Source organism: Nelumbo lutea, chromosome 2, assembly GCF_056320005.1.
Source record: "Nelumbo lutea isolate HS-2025 chromosome 2, American lotus-T2T, whole genome shotgun sequence".
NCBI lineage: Eukaryota > Viridiplantae > Streptophyta > Magnoliopsida > Proteales > Nelumbonaceae > Nelumbo > Nelumbo lutea.
In genome coordinates this window covers 103,059,047-103,077,973 of record NC_142685.1, presented here as the reverse complement: position 1 = coordinate 103,077,973, position 18,927 = coordinate 103,059,047, and the positions used below count along the sequence as shown (strand labels likewise).

General features: G+C 36.6%; 1 protein-coding gene across 4 annotated transcripts in view; it reads left to right on the top strand.

The window, feature by feature from the left end:
• LOC148872420 (protein SEMI-ROLLED LEAF 2-like) overlaps positions 1-18,927 on the top strand; it is a 144,896-nt gene that overhangs the window by 67,657 nt on the left and 58,312 nt on the right. For all 4 annotated transcript variants that reach the window (XR_016106491.1, XR_016106490.1, XM_088967339.1 and 1 more), the window contains one exon: positions 15,347-15,394. Coding sequence is in view for 2 of the 4 variants with exons in the window: in XM_088967339.1 (XP_088823465.1) it covers positions 15,347-15,394 (48 nt within the window). In the remaining 2 variants the exon portion in view is untranslated. The remainder of the gene's footprint in view (positions 1-15,346; positions 15,395-18,927) is intronic.

Below are 18,927 nucleotides of genomic sequence, written 5' to 3'. Positions count from 1 at the left end.
TTTAGCAGAGGTTTGTGGAAGAAAAAGAGAAGGGAAGAGAAAAGAAAAGAGTTCAATCCTCTCTCTAGGCCCCCAAGATGTTTTTTATTCTCTTAATTCAATACTAAGTACAATTCCTTGTATGCCCTTAATGGGGCAGCCAACACTAAAGAAATAATAAAACAAAACAAAAGAGGCCCATAACTAAAAGAGCATAAACTTAACACATAATATTGATGCTTTGCTTTCGGCCTTTCTCACTACACTCCCTCTCAAGCGGAGTAGATGTCAATCATGCCTAGCTTGCTTACATAATGTTGACATTTTGCTTTCGGAACTCCCTTAGTCAGAAAATCTGCTAGTTGTTCTTCTAATGCAATGAAAGGAAGCCACAACTGTCTTGAAGCCACTCTCTCCCGCATAAAGTGTCTGTCTACCTCAATGTACTTAGTTTTATTATACTAAATTGGGTTGTGGGCAATGTTAATAGCAGATTGGTTATCACAGTACAACATCAGTGGCTTGTCATTATACTCTACCTCAGCTATAGATCTAGCGACCACTAACTGTTTTTTACTTCTCTAGGAAACAACATCCCTGACTACCATAGCACAATAGCTTAACATGGAACTCCTATCATCCACATTACCTGCCCAATCAGCTTTTGTATATGCTTTTACCTTCATGTAGCCATGTTTAGCAAATAACTAACTGATTACACTCACAGCGTATGAAATGCCTTGACCAGTCATACATAGATAAAGAACTTTCCCTAATAATCTTTGAAACACTCCCCTATCAGCCAAAAGTTCTCCATAATTAGCTGAGAGTTTATGATTCACATCAATAGGGGCGGAGTCAGGTTTATCACTATAACCATATACATGTAGAAAATCACCATTAGTAGTAATAATATGGTTGTCAATGGTTCTAGGTTTAGGAGACTGACCAAAGGAGTCCCCAGTCATGTAATTTGAGGCCCTGGAATCAATATTCCACATGTGACAAGGAGATGAACACAAAATACCACACACTACTTAAGGGATACTTGTAGTACATAAACAGTCCAGGAAGAAGAAGTATATTGTTGTAAACTTCACACTTCACACACCAATTTTAAACACAACACATACCTGGACAAAGGGCATCACACACCCCTATATAGCACTTGTACGAAAGTGCAAAAAACACAACCAGCCTTCACAGCATCAACTGAAGGTCAAAAAAGGAAATTTTATCTCTTCACAGCATCAGCCGAAGGAGAAAGAGAAGCTTCACAATATCGGCCTCCACCAACTAGGGTTACCTTAGTGCTACAACCAAGGAAGAACCCTAAAGAAGCGACAAGAAGTATTTCTGATCAGTCCAATTAGCTTTTTTGTCTTCACAGTTCAAGAAAATTAACGCCTGGGTTGAGTGGATACTTCTCAAAGGAAAAAACAAAACTCTTATTGCCCAGAGTTGTCCTCTGATACCATGTAATCTTACAAGAAAAGAAGAAGAAAAGAGAGAAGAAAAGAAAGGAGAGGAGAAGAAGAAGAGGAAGGATGTGAGAGTCAAAAGAAAAGGTGTTGGCGATGCCCAGCATATCTTTTATTGTTATAACAAAAATAAAAAATAGAGAAATTGCAAGTAGGTCCCTAGCGGCACACCTTAAAACATAAAGGAAAGAACATGCTAACAGTAGTCTTGGTTGACAGCATTGTAACAGCATGAATAAGAAACAATTTAAATCTAACAACAGAGATAAACAATTTGGTGTAAAAGGGGACAAAAGGAAAGGGTTAAGTAGAAATCAGCTGTAGGAAGGGGCTAAGAGATAAGGTTAGAATGTGATTGATTAGTTCGAATGTGAGGGGATTGGGGAGTACAAGAAAAAGGGAACTGATTAAAGAAGTGCTTAAAAGATTCAATCCAAATGGTGCAAGGGGGATTAATTGGGCCACAAGTGATTGGTGAGCTAGGGGGATTAATTGGACAGTTGCCCCTTCTTGGAGATCTTCAAGGGATATAGTGACATTGTGGAAAAGTAATGTGCTAGTAGAGATGGAGGAGTTAATAGGTAAATTCTTAGTATATCTGAAATTTAGGTAGGTAGAGGATGGGTTTGAATGGGTTTTAACAAATGTCTATGGTCCCAATGATTATAAAGAGAGGAAACAAATGTGGAAAGAATTGGGAGATATTAGGGGTTTTTGGGAAGGACCATGGTGTGTAAGAGGTTATTTCAATGTAAAAATTTCCAAAAGAAACCCACATCCCTAGACGAAGAGTGACAACAAGCACGAGAAATTTTAACTAGTTTGTGGATGCCTTCGTGCTTAAAGAGATCCCACTTTTGCATAGTAACTTCGTCCAATCTCCAATGAAAAGTTGGATAGGTTTCTCTTTTTGGCAGGCTGGGAGAGCATTGGAGGAACTTAGCCTCTAGAGCACTTCCAAGGCTAACATTAGATCATTGGCCAATAGTGGTTTGAGGAATGTTGGGCCTTCTCCATTCAAATTTGAAAGCCTACAGTTGTACCTTAGAGAGACTAGGTCGAATGGGTCCTAGTACCTGTTTATGTTTTAAGTAGCATCATGTTTACATTTTATGTGTTGATGGGTCTTTTCATGGGCCTGTTAACTTGTTTTGTTTTTCTTTTAAGTTATTTATGTGTTGGCCGCCCACTTAAGGGAAGAGATGTAATTAGTCATTAAGAGAGAGAGAGGTGGAAACCATCAAACTCTCTTCTCCTTTCTCTTCTTCTTCTCCATCTTCTTCTTTCTTCTGTCGTAATAACCTCTTTTCCTTTTTCTTTTTCCGTTACTGTTGTAATCAGGTTTAATTAGTAGATTTGAAGGATAGATTCACATCTTGGTATTAAAGTAGTTTTTCCCTCTTCTTTTTTTCTCTTTTCTTTTCCCATACACCCTTCAATTAGAAGAGTGTATGGAAAGATAAGCTTTCACATCCAATCATTCAGAGGACTATTTGCCTAGTTAGTAGAGAGTTTAGAGAGTTAGATCTGTTCAATAGTGCCGTGAAGTGGAGATGTTATTTTTCTACACAAAACCCTAGCCAACTAAAGAGATTTCAAGTTACAGGATAAGGAGATTGGATGTGGCTCTTAGGGCTTGGGAGGTCTCTTTTGATTACCAAAAGGGGGTGGTTGTGGTTTGAAGAAGGTTGGGAAGCTCTGGTAGGAGCGGCTTCCTTTTTTCTCGTTTTTCCGTTGAGTCAAGTGCAGTGAAACCCTAGTTTTTGAACTTTTTGGTATTAAGTCGACCTCAATTAGGTCCATAAAGAGTGAAAAACCAGTTTTTTTTTTGTTTGAATAATGGAGCAATCTAGAAGTGAAATGAAGTAGATTCCGATATCCGGGGTTGGTCCAATTATCTAGCCTGAGCACAATCTATATGGATTTATATTTGTAGTAGAGGTAAACTGGGGTATCTCACAAGCAATAAGGAGAAACCTACAGAGATAGACCCTAAGTATGAAAAATGGATTCAGGAGGACTACATAGTGATTGAGTGGTTAGTCAACTTTATGTAGCCTCACATAAGCCAGCATTACCTCTAGATGACTTCTGCCAAGGAGATTTAAGACAATGCCATTGAAATATATTCTCAGAAGTCGAATGTTGCAAGAGCTTATAAGTTGAAGACATAATATTTATAAAAAATATGAAACATAATATCAAAAAATTCAGAAAAAGCAAAAAAGCATTAAATTTTCAAAAGGTGCACGCTTAGGCTAAGGCGCAAGGCACACCAAGTGTGTGCCTTTTAAAAGGGCTGCGCCTAGGACCTCGGTGAGGCGCTTACCCTAAAATGCACCTCGCCTATGTGCTTAGGTGCACCTTTTAAATCACTACAAGGGATGTCACATTTATTGAGTTTATTCCTTTCTTTTGTACTTATCCTAAGGGGGAGAATTCCGAGGATCCATTTGCTATGTCATCGGCTATTCCTCTTTCAGTTCCTATTAAGTCTTTTGTGGAGTCATCTACTTCTGTTGTACCATCCATTATGTCCCCTTCATATGTTCCTGCTCCCCCTCCTCCTTCTCATCCTCCAACGTTTCCTTCACATCCTATTGTTCAAAAGTGGTACCCAAGACAAAAACTCAAGTATAGGAAAGTTGTTTGCACTCCTTCAATAGAGCATAATGCACCTCCTATCACTACTGAGGTCATAGGTCATCCTTCCTCTAACCCATCTGCTATCCTCCCAGACCTTGACCTTCCTATTTCCTTTTGCAAAGGCAAGCGGAAGTGTACAACACATTGTATTTCCAAACATTGTCCTATAGCCCTCTTTCCCCAACCTATTATTCTTTCCATGCCTCCATTTCTACACGTGATTCCCAAGTCCATACCAGAAGCCTTATCCAAACCAGAACAGAGGGATGCTATGATGACTGAGCTAAATGCTTTGCATATGAACCATACCTAGGATATTGTGGACCTACCTGAGGGGAAGGAACCAGTTGGTTGTAAATGGGTGTTCACTATCAAGTATCATTATGATGGTATTGTTGAGAGGTTTAAGGCTCGATTGGTTGCTAAAGGTTGCACTTAGATGTATGGTATTGATTACCTTAAGATCTTTTCTCCTATGGCTAAAATGACTTCAGTTCGAGTTTTATTATCTCTAGCTGCTACCTTTGGTTGACCCATTCATCAATTTGATGTTAAAAATGCCTTTTTGAAAGGAGACCTACATGAAGAGGTCTATATGTCTTTACCTCTAGGACTATATGGAAAGGAAATGCAAGGGAATGTGTGTAAATTGAAGAAGTCCCTTTATAGTCTCAAACATTCTCCTAGAGCTTGGTTTGAGAGATTTAGAGCTACCCTTGTTTCTTTTGGTTACACACAGACTCAATCTGATCATACTTTATTTGTGAAGAGAAGTAATTCCTTGTTCACCTTTTTGATTGTTTATATTGATGACATTGTGGTTATTGGTAATGACACCCAGGAAGTGGTTAAGTTCAAAAGGTTTCTTAACACTAAGTTTAAGATCAAAGATTTGTGGGATCTCAGATATTTCTTAGGAATTGAAGTTACTAGATCTAATGATGGTATCTTCATTTCTCAATGCAAGTATGTTCTTGATCTTCTTGTAGAGACTAGTAAATTTGGTGTTAAACTGGCCTCCACCCCTATAGACTTAAATCACAAGCTTTCTGCTACTGATGGTGAATTGTTGTCTAATAAGGGAGTGTTCCAAAGACTGCTTGGGAAGTTGCTATATCTCTCTATGACTCGGCCAGATTGACATCTATGCTCATTTGAGATGTAATTAGTCATAGCTAAGTGAGTTTTATAAAAGATTAAGAGAGAGAGGAGGAAACCATCAAACTCTCTTCTCCTTTCTCTTCTTCTTCTCCATCTTCTTTCTTCTGTTGTAATCACCTCTTTTTCTTTTTCTTTTGTTGTTGTAATCAAGTTTAATTATTAGATTTGAAGGACAATATCACATCTTTACCACCCAGGATTCATTAAGGAAGTTAATGAGTGATGGATGCCTAGTTATCCTTCATTGAAATAGGGAAGAATGAGAATCCACAAGAAGCTTCAATTCTTGTAAGGATAAAATTAAGGAATAGAACCTTTTGAATTTTGGAAGGTTAGAAGAAAGAAAGAAAAAATGTGATTAAGCAAACTGAGAAATTGGAATTGAAAGAAGGAAGGGGATTTCTTGAAGGAATCAGGGAGCAAATGTGGAGATTGAGAAAACTGCTAGAGGATTATCTGCACAATGAGGAAATTAACTGGTGTTAGACAGTTTTGTATGCCCTTAGCTTCAATCAAAAATCAAGGTGCAAATAGTTAAGGAGGGAGATAAGGCTACCAAATTTTCTCATGTTGTGGCAAATTGTAGAAGAAGAAAAAAATTTATTTAAGGTTAGAAGTTGAGGGGCCAACCTTGTCCCAACAGAATGAGAATGTAGGGGCTTATGTGCATCATTTCAAATCTATCTCTAGAAGACCATTAAATGGTAGGGTGTGATTAGAAAGTTTGGATTGGTTGAGTTTAGGAACAAAGGATAGGGAGTGGTGAGAAAGAATATTTGAATTGAAGAAAATAAAGAAAGCGGGGTTTTCTATGTATGAATCAAAAGAATCAGGCCCAAATGATTTTATAATGGCATTTTACCAAGATTGTTGGGATATATTAGAAAAGTACTTGCTAGTTTTTGAATTCCACTTTCATTGCCTTGGCTTCGAAGAAGGGAGATGCTATCCAATTTAGAGATTTTAGGCCAATTAGCTTGTTTAATAGCTTGTACAAGATCATTTCAGAGGTGTTGTTCCTTAGGATTAGACAAATTCTCCTACTATTATTGCACCTAATCAACGAGCTTTTGCGAAAGGGAGACAGATAGTGGACCAAATTTTAATTTCAAATGATAATGTAGAGGATTTAAAAAAAAAATCAGGGAATAAGGGAGTGGTATGTGAACTAGATCTAGAAAAAGTGTATGATCAAATGGATTGGTTTTTTTTTTCTACTAAAGGTGATGGTAAGCTTTGGGTTTAGAGATCGTGTGTTGGGAGTTGTCACTACTCGGTACTGGTGAGTGGAATAGTGGTGGACTTTTCTCTAACTTTGAGAGGAATAAGACAAGAAGCTCCTTTTCTTCACTTTGGTTGTAAATGTATTGGATAGATTGATTTCTAGAGTAGATTCAACAAATTTGGTAAGATGGTGGAGAATAGGTAGGGAGGAGATCACACTTACTTATTTGCAATTTATAGATACAATTGATTTATATAGAGGTGACATATGTTGGATAAAGAATTTGAAACTTTCTATACAACAATTTGAGAAAATGTCAAACCTTGAGGTGAACTTAGAGCAAAGTTTTATAGTGGGAGTTAACATGGGTGAAGAGGAGACTCAAGAGTGTACAGACACCTTAAGATGTGCAATTTCAAATTGGCCTTTGAATTATCTAGGTCTACCTCTAAGAGATGATCTTAAGAAATGTACTTTTTAGAATTTGGTTGAGGAGAGATTGAGAAGAGACTTTCTTCTTGGAGGAAAAATTATCTGCCAGAGAGATTGAATCACACTAATTAGGTCCACCCTAGCTAATTTGCTTGTCTATCTTTTGTCGGTGTTCAAGATTCCAGTAGGGGTGTCTCGCAAGTTGGAAAAGTTAGTGAGACTTTCTTTGGGAGCCAAGAGAGATGAAAAGAAACCATAGGGTTGGTTGGAAGGTGGTGAGAAGATGTAAGAAGTTTGGTGGTCTTGACATTGGGAATATTAGAAAGAGAAACTTGGATTTACAGGGAATGTGGATGTTGAGGTTTCTTACAGAAAAAGTTGTGGGCTAAGATAGTGGCTAGTATTCATGGGCTTGTAAAAAATGGATTGGATCTTGGAATTCTTGCTAGGACTACAAGAGCCTCACCCTTTAAAGACATCCATGCTAATTTGCCATTTTTTTCTCCTTGGATAAGGTATGATTTGCACTCAAGTAACCTCATTAATTTTTTGGAACAGGTTTGGGTTGGGGATTCTCCTATGAAAGACCAATTTCCTTCTTGGTTTGCTATCTCTAACTATAAAAATGAACCTATGTCCACCTTCCTTGTACCTTCAAACTCTAGTTTTGGTTTTGGATGGAATTGGGGTTTGAGAAGGGCTATCAAGGACAGAGAATTGGATAGCACCTGGACATTTCTGGGTATCCTTGAAGGGATTTTCCTGAACCCTACAAAGGAAGATAGCAGAATTTGGATAGCACCTTGACACCAAGGATTGTGAATTTTTTGTTGTGAAGCTTTCCTAGAAAGAATCAACACAAAGTGATTTTCTTCCAAGGAAGAGACCCAAAATTTATTTATCCCCACATTGATGTTGTGTATTTTTCTATGTATGGTATGTAGGGGCATTGTTGTCCTTTTCATGTTTTTTTATTAGATGTATTGTTGCCCTAGTATATATTCTAATAAAGGTGCCTCTAGCCCGACTTTTGGCTCTCATTCTTTCTTCTTTCTTCTTCTCTCTTCTCTTCTCTCCTTTTCTCTCTTTTTAACTTTGATAATACAGTGTCAGAGCAAGTGGGGTCCTGAAAAGCAGATCGAGACTTTATCTTTTCCCTTTCTTCTTGTTCTCTTGGTTTGGAAGATAGCTACAGCTTATAAATCTGATCTGAGACAACTGTAGGGCCCCCTCCTTTTCTTTTTTCTTTTTATATTTTCTTCTTAGTCGTGTGCCAAGAAAACCCCGAAATCTAAATCTGATGTTGTGAAGGAAATCAGAAATCTCTTGTGGATTGCATGATCCCTTCATAACGTGGAAAGTATCCTCAATAGGTCTCGTATGACCTTATTGTGTGGTGAACACTGTGGACTGGTGTTGTGAAGCTTTTCATACAGACCTGAAAGTACTCAATCAGTATCGGGAAGGTACTGTTTGGCATACAGTAATTTTTCTGGGAATCTAGTGTAAAACGAAGCAGCTAGGGTATAGTTCTAATGGCCTATCAATCAAACAGAACTTTATGTGGGCAGAGACAACATATGAGATTTGGGGGCAGGCGAAATCTACATACTTTGAACAGAGACATTACGCTAGAATGTATGAGTTGCAGGTAGAGTCTTCTACATGAAAATGGGGGAATAGATTTTATCAACTTACTATTCTGCCCTCTCCTCCATTTGGAATGAATTTGACTACTATCATAGCATTGAATTTGCCTTTGTTTTCTCCTTGGAAAAGGTATGATTTGCACTCAAGTAACCTAATTAATTTTTGGGAATAGGTTTGGGTTGGGGATTCTCCTATGAAAGACCAATTTCCTTCTCGGTTTGCTATCTCTAACTATAAAAATGAACCTATGTCCACCTTCCTTGTAACTTCAAACTCTAATTCTGGTTTTGGATGGAACTTGGGTTTGAGAAGGGCTATCAAATACAGAGGATTGGATAGCCCTTGACACTTCTAGGTATCCTTAGAGGGATTTTCCTGGACCCTACAAAGGAAGGTAGCAGAATTTGGACACCTCCTTTAGTGTAAGCCTAACCCACCAAGGATTGTGAATTTTTTGTTGGGAAGTTTTCCAGACAAGTGATTTTCTTCAAAGAAAGAGACACAAAAGTTGTTTATCCCCACATTGGTGTTGTGTATTTTTGTATGTGTGATATGTAAGGGAATTATTGTCCTTTTTATGTTCTTTTATTAGATGTATTTTTGCCCAAGTATATATTCTAATAAAGGTGCCTCCAGCCTGACTCTTGGCTTTCATTCTTTCTTCTCTCTTATCTCCCTCTTCTCTTCTCTCCTTCTCTCTCTTTTTAACTTTGATAATATGGTACCAGAGCAGGTGGGGTCCTGAAAAGCAAATCGAGACTTTATCTTTTCCCTTTTTTCTTGTTCTCTTGGATTGGAAGATAACTATAGCTTACAAATCTGATATGAGACAACCGTAGGGCCCCCTCCTTTTCTTTTTTTCTTTTTATATTTTCTTCTTAGTTGTGTGCCAAGAAAACCCAAAAATCTAAATCTGATGTTGTGAAGGAGATTAGAAATATCTTGTGGATTGTATGATCCCTCTATAACGTGGAAAGTATCCTCAGTAGGTCTCATATGACCTTGTAGTGTGGTGAACACTGTGGACTGGTGCTGTGAAGCTTTTTGTATAGACCTGGAAGTACTCAATCGGTACGGGGAAGGTATTGTTTGGTGTATAGTGATTTTTCTGGGAACTCAGTGTGAAATGAAGCAGCTAGGGTGTAGTTCTAATGGCCCATCAATCAAACAAAACTTTATGTGGGCAATGATGACATATGAGATTTGGGAACAGGTGAAACCTACATACTTTGAACAGAGACATTACGCTAGAATGTATCAGATGCAAGCTGTCTTATACATGCAAATGGGGGAATGGAGTTTGTAAACCTACTATTCTGCCCTCTCCTCCATTTGGAAGGAATTTGACTATTATTAGAGCATTGAATGGGAAAGTAATAAGGATTCTAAAGCCTATAAAGCCCCTATTTCTCAGCAGTGCGTTTGCCAGTTACTTGGGCTGAATTCAGTATATGAACTTAATAAATAGGGTTCAAATATTAGGTAGTAAGGATCTTCCTTCCATCAGTGAAGTGTTTGCCTTGATACAATATAAGGAAAGTGGATGAGAGAGATAAATTGTGGTGAACTCACTATTAGTGACCCAGACATGCACATGAAAGTTTCTAGAATCTAGTTGGAAAACCAAAGTGGGATCAAGAACTGAGTAAGAAATCAGCACTGGAAAAGAACATGAAACCAAATCCTCAGTATCAAGATCATTCCACTAGTCAAAAAAAGTTTGTCTCTGCTATTGTGGCTTCTTAGGAGCAAACAACTAGTTCTTCTATGAACACATCTTAAGAGTATTCATTTGGTTTGGATTCTACAGAAGATTTCATTAATGCTTTCCTTAACCATTTGGAGCTATATGGTAGGGCCCTTCAACAAATGGATTTTGGGTCCACCCTTCGACTTCCTTTGCTCTACATTACACTGCCTCTACTTTCCATGTTTCCTCTCAAACTTCGGAATCACCATAGATTATCGATTTTGGAGCTTCCAACCACATGATTGGTACGTCCTCTTTGTCTCAGTCCTATACCGTTCTTTCTAGCAGAGAAAAGGTGAGACTTCTTGATGGTTCTTTCTCTTCCATAGCTGGTCGAGATACTATTTCTCTAGCATTTGGCTTTGCTATTTCAAATGTACTTCATGTTCCTAACTTACCTATTAACTTGTTATCTATTACTAGAATCACCCATACCTTGAATGTTTAGTGACCTTTGTACCTCATTCTTGTGTGTTTTAGGATCTAGCCTTCAGGAGGACGATTGGTAGAGGAAACTTGGCAGATGGTCTCTACATACTAGAGAATAAAGCTAGTCTTGTGGCTATAGAGTCTAAAAGTCAGCCCCTTATGAGTCATGCCTACTTGTGGCACAATTGTCTTCGTCATTTCTCTTTTGAGTCTTTGAAAATTATGCTTCCTGAATTGTTTAAGTTTGTGTCAATGTCTGAGTTATAGTGTCAAACATGTCAGTTAAGTAAGCATTGTAGAAGCTCTTTTCCAATAAGATGTAAAAGATTGGATTTTCCTTTTCACATTGTGTATTCTAATGTGTTGGGTCCTACTACTATTCCATCCAAGATTGGATATAAATTATTCATCACATTTATTGATGACTATTCCTGCTACACATGGGTTTATCCAATGCATTCAAGAGACAAAGTACCAAAGATTGTGCAAGATTTTCAATGTATGATTTTCACCTAGTTTCAAACTAAAAAATAATCCTTTCAATCAAACAATGCAAGGGTATTTCCATAGTTACTTGACAGATTTTTTACTTCTTGTAGTACTCTTCATCAAAGTTCATGTGCAAGAACCCCTCCAACAAAATGGTGTTGTAGAAAGGAAGAACCATCATTTTCTTTAAGATGCCTGGTGCATGTTATTACACATGCATGTTCTCAAGAGTTTTTGGATGGATTTTTTTTTTCTATTACATATGTTATCAACCATATGCCTTCCTAGTTGTTAGAGTACAAGGCCCCACACCAACTCTTGTTTCCTAAAGCTTCACTATTCCCCTGTGTGTGTCTTCGGTTGTTGATGTTTTGTTCATGACTTGTCCTCCACCCATGTTAAGTTAAGGAAGGAGAAATCCATCATATAAATGGCCAAACCATGCTATATGGTTGGGAGAAATTTCAAAAATTTTCTTTTACCCTTTCGGTAATCGTATTCCTAGTTTTAGAAAAACTATCTTTCCTAGGATCATTCTTTCATCAAAGTTGGACTAGATTTGAAACCAATAGAAAGGGAGAAGTATACCTGATACAAATTCCACAAATGTAGCTCCCAAAGTGGTAGTTCATGCCCAAAGAGAATACCAAAACCAACTTCCACTGAAGATGGCGTAGCTTGAGAAGAAGCCGGTTCAACAACGTAGTTTTCAACAAAACTGCAATCCAACACCTTGGATCGAACTAGGGAGGAGAGCATAGTTTTTCTCTGATATTTTCTTGCAAAATTCAGAGAAGGATCTGATCAATATCAGTCCAAGAAAGGGGAGGTCGAACTAGGGTTTTAGGGCGACAAGAGCAGAGAGAGAAAACTAAGAGCAGATGGATAATTGGAGCAGCTTGCCCCCTCTCTATTTATAAACCTTAAGGAGCACCACTCCTAATCTGATTAGGAGGTTATCCAAATCTATATTTGGATTTAGACTCTCTAAGTGGATAAGACTTATCTTTTTATCCTTATGGGTCCTCCAACCCTTATCCAAACCCATATTCACCCAAGTCACATGACTGTTTAAGCTGTCATGTGACATCTTGATTAATCTAATTAATCAAGGGCTTTAGGCCCATTAAGCAAGTGATTCACGTCCCTAAGTAGTTGCTGGCCCATTTAGTTCACTTTGTATAGCGTAGGCCCCCAGCAATGACCCTACATAAGCCCATATGGGTTCAGCCTAGCCCCTATAAAAAAGTCTGGCCGAATTCACTATCAAGTACAGTGAACCCCTCCCATTAGTATGGGCTTTTAATGGGCCCAACATTTACATTAAATGATCATTGAGTCCAGCCATCCTATGAAGCAAAGACAATGGGCTTAAGTTGGATATATCCCATCAGGTAAACATCCCTAAATGGTCTCTTACACTTAACCCCTCAGCCCATAATGATCAAACACTACTTAACAGGGAAGGGCATCTCCCCTAGCTACAAGGTGCAACACTCCCTGCTCGGATGGGTCCCAAGAATTAAAACCTTTTTGCAAACATTTTTTTCTTAAAACATAATATATATATATATATATATATATATATATATATATATATATATTACCATATAAATATATTGTGCAAAACAAATCTCAAACAAGTTTGAAATCGACTGTCGACAGTTTTAGTTTCCATTAGAGAAAGTATAGTCCTAATAAACCATTTTGTCCAATAAAGGGGTTGATCCTGTCACTATGATCATCCACTCGAGTGAATTCTCAGACTGCACCAACATACCCAAGTTTTGACCCCCAAAGGATCTCATTGATTAACATATCAAAGATAGTCCAATCCAACACCCTATGCAGTACCATAATTGAGTCTAGGGGTCAGGTATAACTTTTCAGTTTTTCCCATTAGTCTCCAAGGGGAAATTGGTATGGGTTTAATGTTTCAAACAAACACACATTACATGTGCTTCGGGTTTAACCTTGGCAACTAAGGCAGGCTGCCCTAACCTTCTTAGCAGCACATTAGTGTTAGCCTTGACAGGATAAACTCTCCCAAGTCTATTCAATAGCTGAAAACATTCTAAACTAACATGAGTCTCATAAGTGTCCAGTTTAAGGGTAATTATACAGAAACAACCAATCATAACATGAAACAATTATGTACTTTTATTCATTTACAATAAATGCATCAGTACATCAATTTGATTGGAGCTAAGGGAATACACTGTTTAACAGTAAGGTGGACCCCAAGGCTATTCGTTGTATCTTTCTTGGTGATCCTTCCACCCAAAAAGGCTTTAAATGCTTTGGTTTTGTTTGCCATAAGTATTATATCTTTATGGATGTATCATTTTTTAATTTGAACCCTTTCTTTTCCATTTCTCTTTAGGAGGAAAGTTTGGTTGAGGAGAAACTAACTTAGGTTCTACTTCCTCCTCTTTTGATCTTCTTTGCTTTAGTGTCTTCTTCTATCATCGTAAGGATTAGAAAAGTTCAAGAGCCATGGAATAGCCTAATGTCGTGCAACCAATATCATCGGACTTTCTAGGGGTAGAGCTGCTACAACCAGGTACCATTATTCCTATTGACACCCTTGGTCCTATTAACATTGACATTTCTACTACTAATGATATAGACTTCTCTATTGCCAAGAGGAAGGGTGTGAGGTTGTGTACCACCAATCATTCTATTTCATATTACATTTCATATAAAAATATCCCACCTGCTTTTTGTGCCTTTCTTTCATGACAATGTGTCCATCCCTAAAAGTGTCACAAAGGCTCTATTTCCTCAATGGACAGATTCAATGAAAGAAGAGATTAATGCATTACAAAAGAATGGACCAGTAGGATGTAAATGGGTGTTCACAGTAAAACACAGGTCAAATGGTATAGTGGAGAGATACAAAGCTCAGTTGGTAGCAAAAGGGTTCACATAGGTATATGAAGTTGACTATGAAGAGACATTTACTCCTATGGCCAAAATGAATTATATTAGAGTCCTTTCTTTAGTAGCTAACCTGGATTGGGAACTTCATTAGTTGGATATCAACAACGCTTTCTTGAATTATGGTTTGGAAGAAGAATATATGCTTCAAACTCCTAGTTTTTGTGCTCAAGGTAGTGAAGTGAAAGTATAAGTTAAAGAAATTTTCATATGGTTTGAAGCAATCACCGAGGGCTTGGTTTAGTAGATTTCATTTAGTTGTTCAGCAAATATGTTTTAAACAGTGTCAATCAGATCACACACTCTTTGTGAGAAGGGAGCAAGGAAAGATTGCAGTATTGATAGTATATGTTGATGAATGATGACACAATGATTATAAGTGATTAGATCCCAGAGATCCAGAGACTAAAAGAGTTCTTGGTGACTCAGTTTGAAGTAAAGAATATGGGCCCCTTATCTTATTTCCTTGGAACTGAAGTTGCTTGTTCACAAGAAGGAATCTTCATTTCTGAAAGGAAATACATCCTGGATCTATTGGGAGAAATGGTGAAGTTAGGGTCAAAGCTTATTGACACTCCAATTTACCTAAATCGTAAACTGAGTGAATGGCAGTGATTCTATGAAGGATGTTAAGCAAACTAGAGAATTGTTGGAAGACTTTTGTACTAATCTATGACCAGACCAGATATTTCTTATGTTGTGAGTGTACTCAACCAGTATATGCATTTTACTAAAATTGCCCACTTAGAAGTTGTAGAAAGAGTTCTCAGATATCTAAGGTTTCCTAGAACTAGGTTGTTTTTTAAGAAGAATGGTCACTTGAGAGAAAAGAGAGAACTGGGTCTTCAAACTACAAAACTATCTCTACTCTCTTAAATGAGAGAGTTGTTTTATATTAACTCTATAAATATCCAAATTAAGATGTAGATCCAACGAGGTAGATATTACACAAGTCCCTAATAAAATTCTCAATGAGAGATATGCTTCAGGCAGGCATAATAAAATTTGAATGCTCCAACATTATGGATTGGTTTGATATTATTTTGCATCTTCTTTTATTCCATTTACATGTCATTATTACATCACTATATACTGTATGTATTGAGGCTGTCTTGTCATTTGGTACATCTACTCATATTTCTTTCTTCTTCATTTGATGCCCAGGTTTGGTTCATGGGTGAATACTCCCATATATCTGCTGAATTTGATAACGTAAGATCAATTCAGAATTTTTTTATCAATTTATTTGTTTTACTTTCTGTTCACTTTTTCATATGGTTTATCTTTTCATTTCTTGTTTGCTAGTTGATCTCTTCAGATTTTGTCTTGTTAGGTTTTGAAGCTAACCCCCTCCCCACATGATTTAAAACTTAAATGTATTGAGATCAAATGGGTAACATTTTATGAATAGAAAAATAAAAAAAAGTATGTTCAAATGAATCCACAATATATAGAAAAAGAGAGAACTGTAGCATATACCAACAAATGTAACTCCAGATTTGATATTTTGTTATTTGACTGGTAACAAATTCTGGACTGTGTCAAGAAAAAATATCCAACTGCCAGTATAAGCATTTCCTGAATGTTGTAACCTGTTCTCTCATTCTCTCTTTCCCCATTCTTTCTACAATATTTTCCATTGATGGTCACCATGAGATACTTTTGTCTAGAATAATATTTTGATCATTGTAGCATATTAGTGTGTTCAAATCAAATATCTACTTCATTTTTTTATACAGCTAACTACTTTGGAAAAGGAAAATGAATTATGTACTGATATTAAAAGTGACCAAGAAGAAAGTTCTCCATTTAAACTGGCATTTTTTCCAAGAAAAACTTTCCTTACTAACCATTAGTTTTCAAGGTGCCAAGGCAAGGCTAGGTGACTGGGGGGCGCCTTGTCACCTAGTCGCCTAGGCATTGCCTAAGCGATGAAATATAGATCCTAGGGCAGTTCCCTAGGTACAATAACCATATTTCTTTAATAATTATTCATTATTTTCATAAAAAAAGTATATATTTCATATTAAAGTATAGAAAATCAACATACTCATGAGAAGAAAAGAGAGAAGCAAAATAAAATTAAAAACATAAAGGGGCTGGACCCTTATTTTTCTTATAGGAAAAGAAGAAAATAAAAAGTATTGGTAGTAGTAGTAGTAGAAGAAGAAGAAGAAGAAGAAGAATATATGGAAGAGGAAAATGTGCTGATTAGATAAAATTTTAAGTTCTTCCTTACTTATTAGTTCAGGTTTTTAAGTCTTTGAGGGTTCAATACAGCATTTAGCAATGTTTCTGTTGATTAAACCCTAATAAATAAGAAAATAATAAAAAGAAATTAGTATATAAACACACAAATTGATATTTTAGTTTAATAATGTCTATTTTATAATTATAATCTCAAAAAAGAATGAATAAAAAAATATTTTATAGTAGGAAGTAGAAAACTACTTGGTGATTAGGCAAGGTGAGCCTCAAAGGGCACCTTGTTGCCTTGACAACTATGTTACTAACCTTTTAATATTGTCCACCACATTTACCCAATTTTCTTTCACCTCCACATTGAACAAGTTGAATGTTGAATGTATAATATATTGGAGTTTTCCACCCTTAATTGACTTTGGAAATCTATATGATTAATCATTTTGGAAGTTTTGAACTTTCAATAGGACCTAGGGAATATTAAGGTTTAAAATGTTGGTGTTAGTGGAAATGTTGGTCGTCTGAATATAGGAAACATGTCAAAAAGGTTGAAAATATCGTACGGAAATATTATAAAAATTATAGACATGATGGAAGAATTGTAAAATATGAAAAAATATGGAATGATATTTTATAAAATGATAAAAGAAGCATAGACACACCCATAGTTTTCAAGGTGCCAAGGCGAGGCTAGACGACAGGGGAGTGCCTAGGTGATGAATTTTTTTATGTAGAAAATATAGATCCTAGGGTAGTTCCCTAGGCACCATAACCATATTTCCTTAATAATTATTCATAATTTTCATAAAAAAAAGTACAGATTCATGTTTATAGAAAATCAACATATTCATGAGAAGAAAAAGAAGAAAGAAAAGAAAATTTAAAAAATATAAGGGCTGAACCCTTATTTTTGTTATAGGAAAAGAAGAAAATGTGTTAATTAGACAAAATTTTAAGTTTTTCTTACTTATTGTTTCAGGCTTTGAAGTCTTTGAGGGTTGAATACAGCATTTAGCAATGTTTGTGTTGATTAAACCCTAACAAATAAGAAAATAATAAAAAGAAATTAGTATATAAACACACAAAATGGATATTTTAGTTTAATAATGTCTATTCTATAATTATATTTTAATGTCAAAAAATAAAGAAGAAAAAAGTATTTTATAATACAAAGTACAAAATTGCTTGGCGATTAGGCAAGGCGAGCCTCAAAGGGCGCCCGCACCTAGGCGTCACCTTGACATCCATGGGCACACCTTTTTAAATTATTATGTTGTTCCAAATCATTAACCAAAGCTAAGAAACTAAGGTTATAGAAAAAATAATGTGATCTTGTAAACTAGGGGTTCTACTCAGGTTGGCCTAAGTTACCATTTTAGACTGCCATGGGCTTAGGCCTTTTGAGTGTGCACATTCAAATTTTGACAAAAGCCCAACCCAAGCCCACCCAAATTGCACCCTACTATAAACCTTAAAATTAAAAACTACATGATAGAATGCATAAGAGAAAAATTTAAACTCAGAAAATGCAAACAGTTCTAAGAGATTAACCAAACAATCCATTACACAAACAAAAACTAAGATTTAACTTCATGTTTGAAACGAATATCAAGCTGGCTCAAAGTAGTAATCATGTAAATTTCCTAATATCTGGATTATTGCTTATCACCTTTTCTTGTATTTTGTTTTCTGCTTTAATTTAATGTTATTTATCTTCAAAAAAAATATTAGGAAATTTTTGGACATTTTAAATTGGCAGTGTCATCAAATTAATCTTTATTTAGGATACAACCAATTTCAGTTAAATCCGCTTCACCTTCTTTGATTTTGTTCTACATTAAAGAATGTATCCTTGTTTCTGTTTTAATTAAGATCACATATCAAGAACCTTTCAAAACAAAGTGCAGTTGTATCTGATTGTGGGAGTAATGTTAAAACTATTCACTTTTATATGTGACCAATGTTTTAAAAGGTGTTGGAGGTAGACGCCTGGAGGCGCGGCACTCCCAAAACGCCCTGAGGCGTATGCCAGAGGCATTAACACCTCTGAGGTGTACACCTCAGGTGCAAGAGGCATATGCCTCAGGTACAAGAGGCAAATGCTTCAGCGCTTTTTCATGAGGTGTGCTAGAAGCGTATGCCTCATGCACATCATGCACAACTCATATAAAAAGACTGAAAAGAAAGAGAAAAAAAGGAAAGGAAAGGAAAAGAAAATAAAGGGAAGGGAAAGAAAGAGAAAGAAAGAGAAGAAAAAAAAAGGAAAGGGAAGGGAAGGAAAGATAAGGGGAAAGAAAGTGGTTTGCCACTGGCCCCTTCAGCTGTGGGGCTTCGCCCCCCAAACCCCCCTATTCAACTAATTCTGTGCATCTTTATTCTTCTTAATATAAAAGATTTTTATTAAAATTAAGTAAAAAATATGATCCTCCCTTCCTCTTCTTCCTCCTCCCCTTCCTCTTCCTTCTTCCTCTTGATCCCCTTCCTCTTAAGGAGGCTTACGCCTCCTTGTGTTTGGGAGACTTATGCCTCTTACATTCTAAACT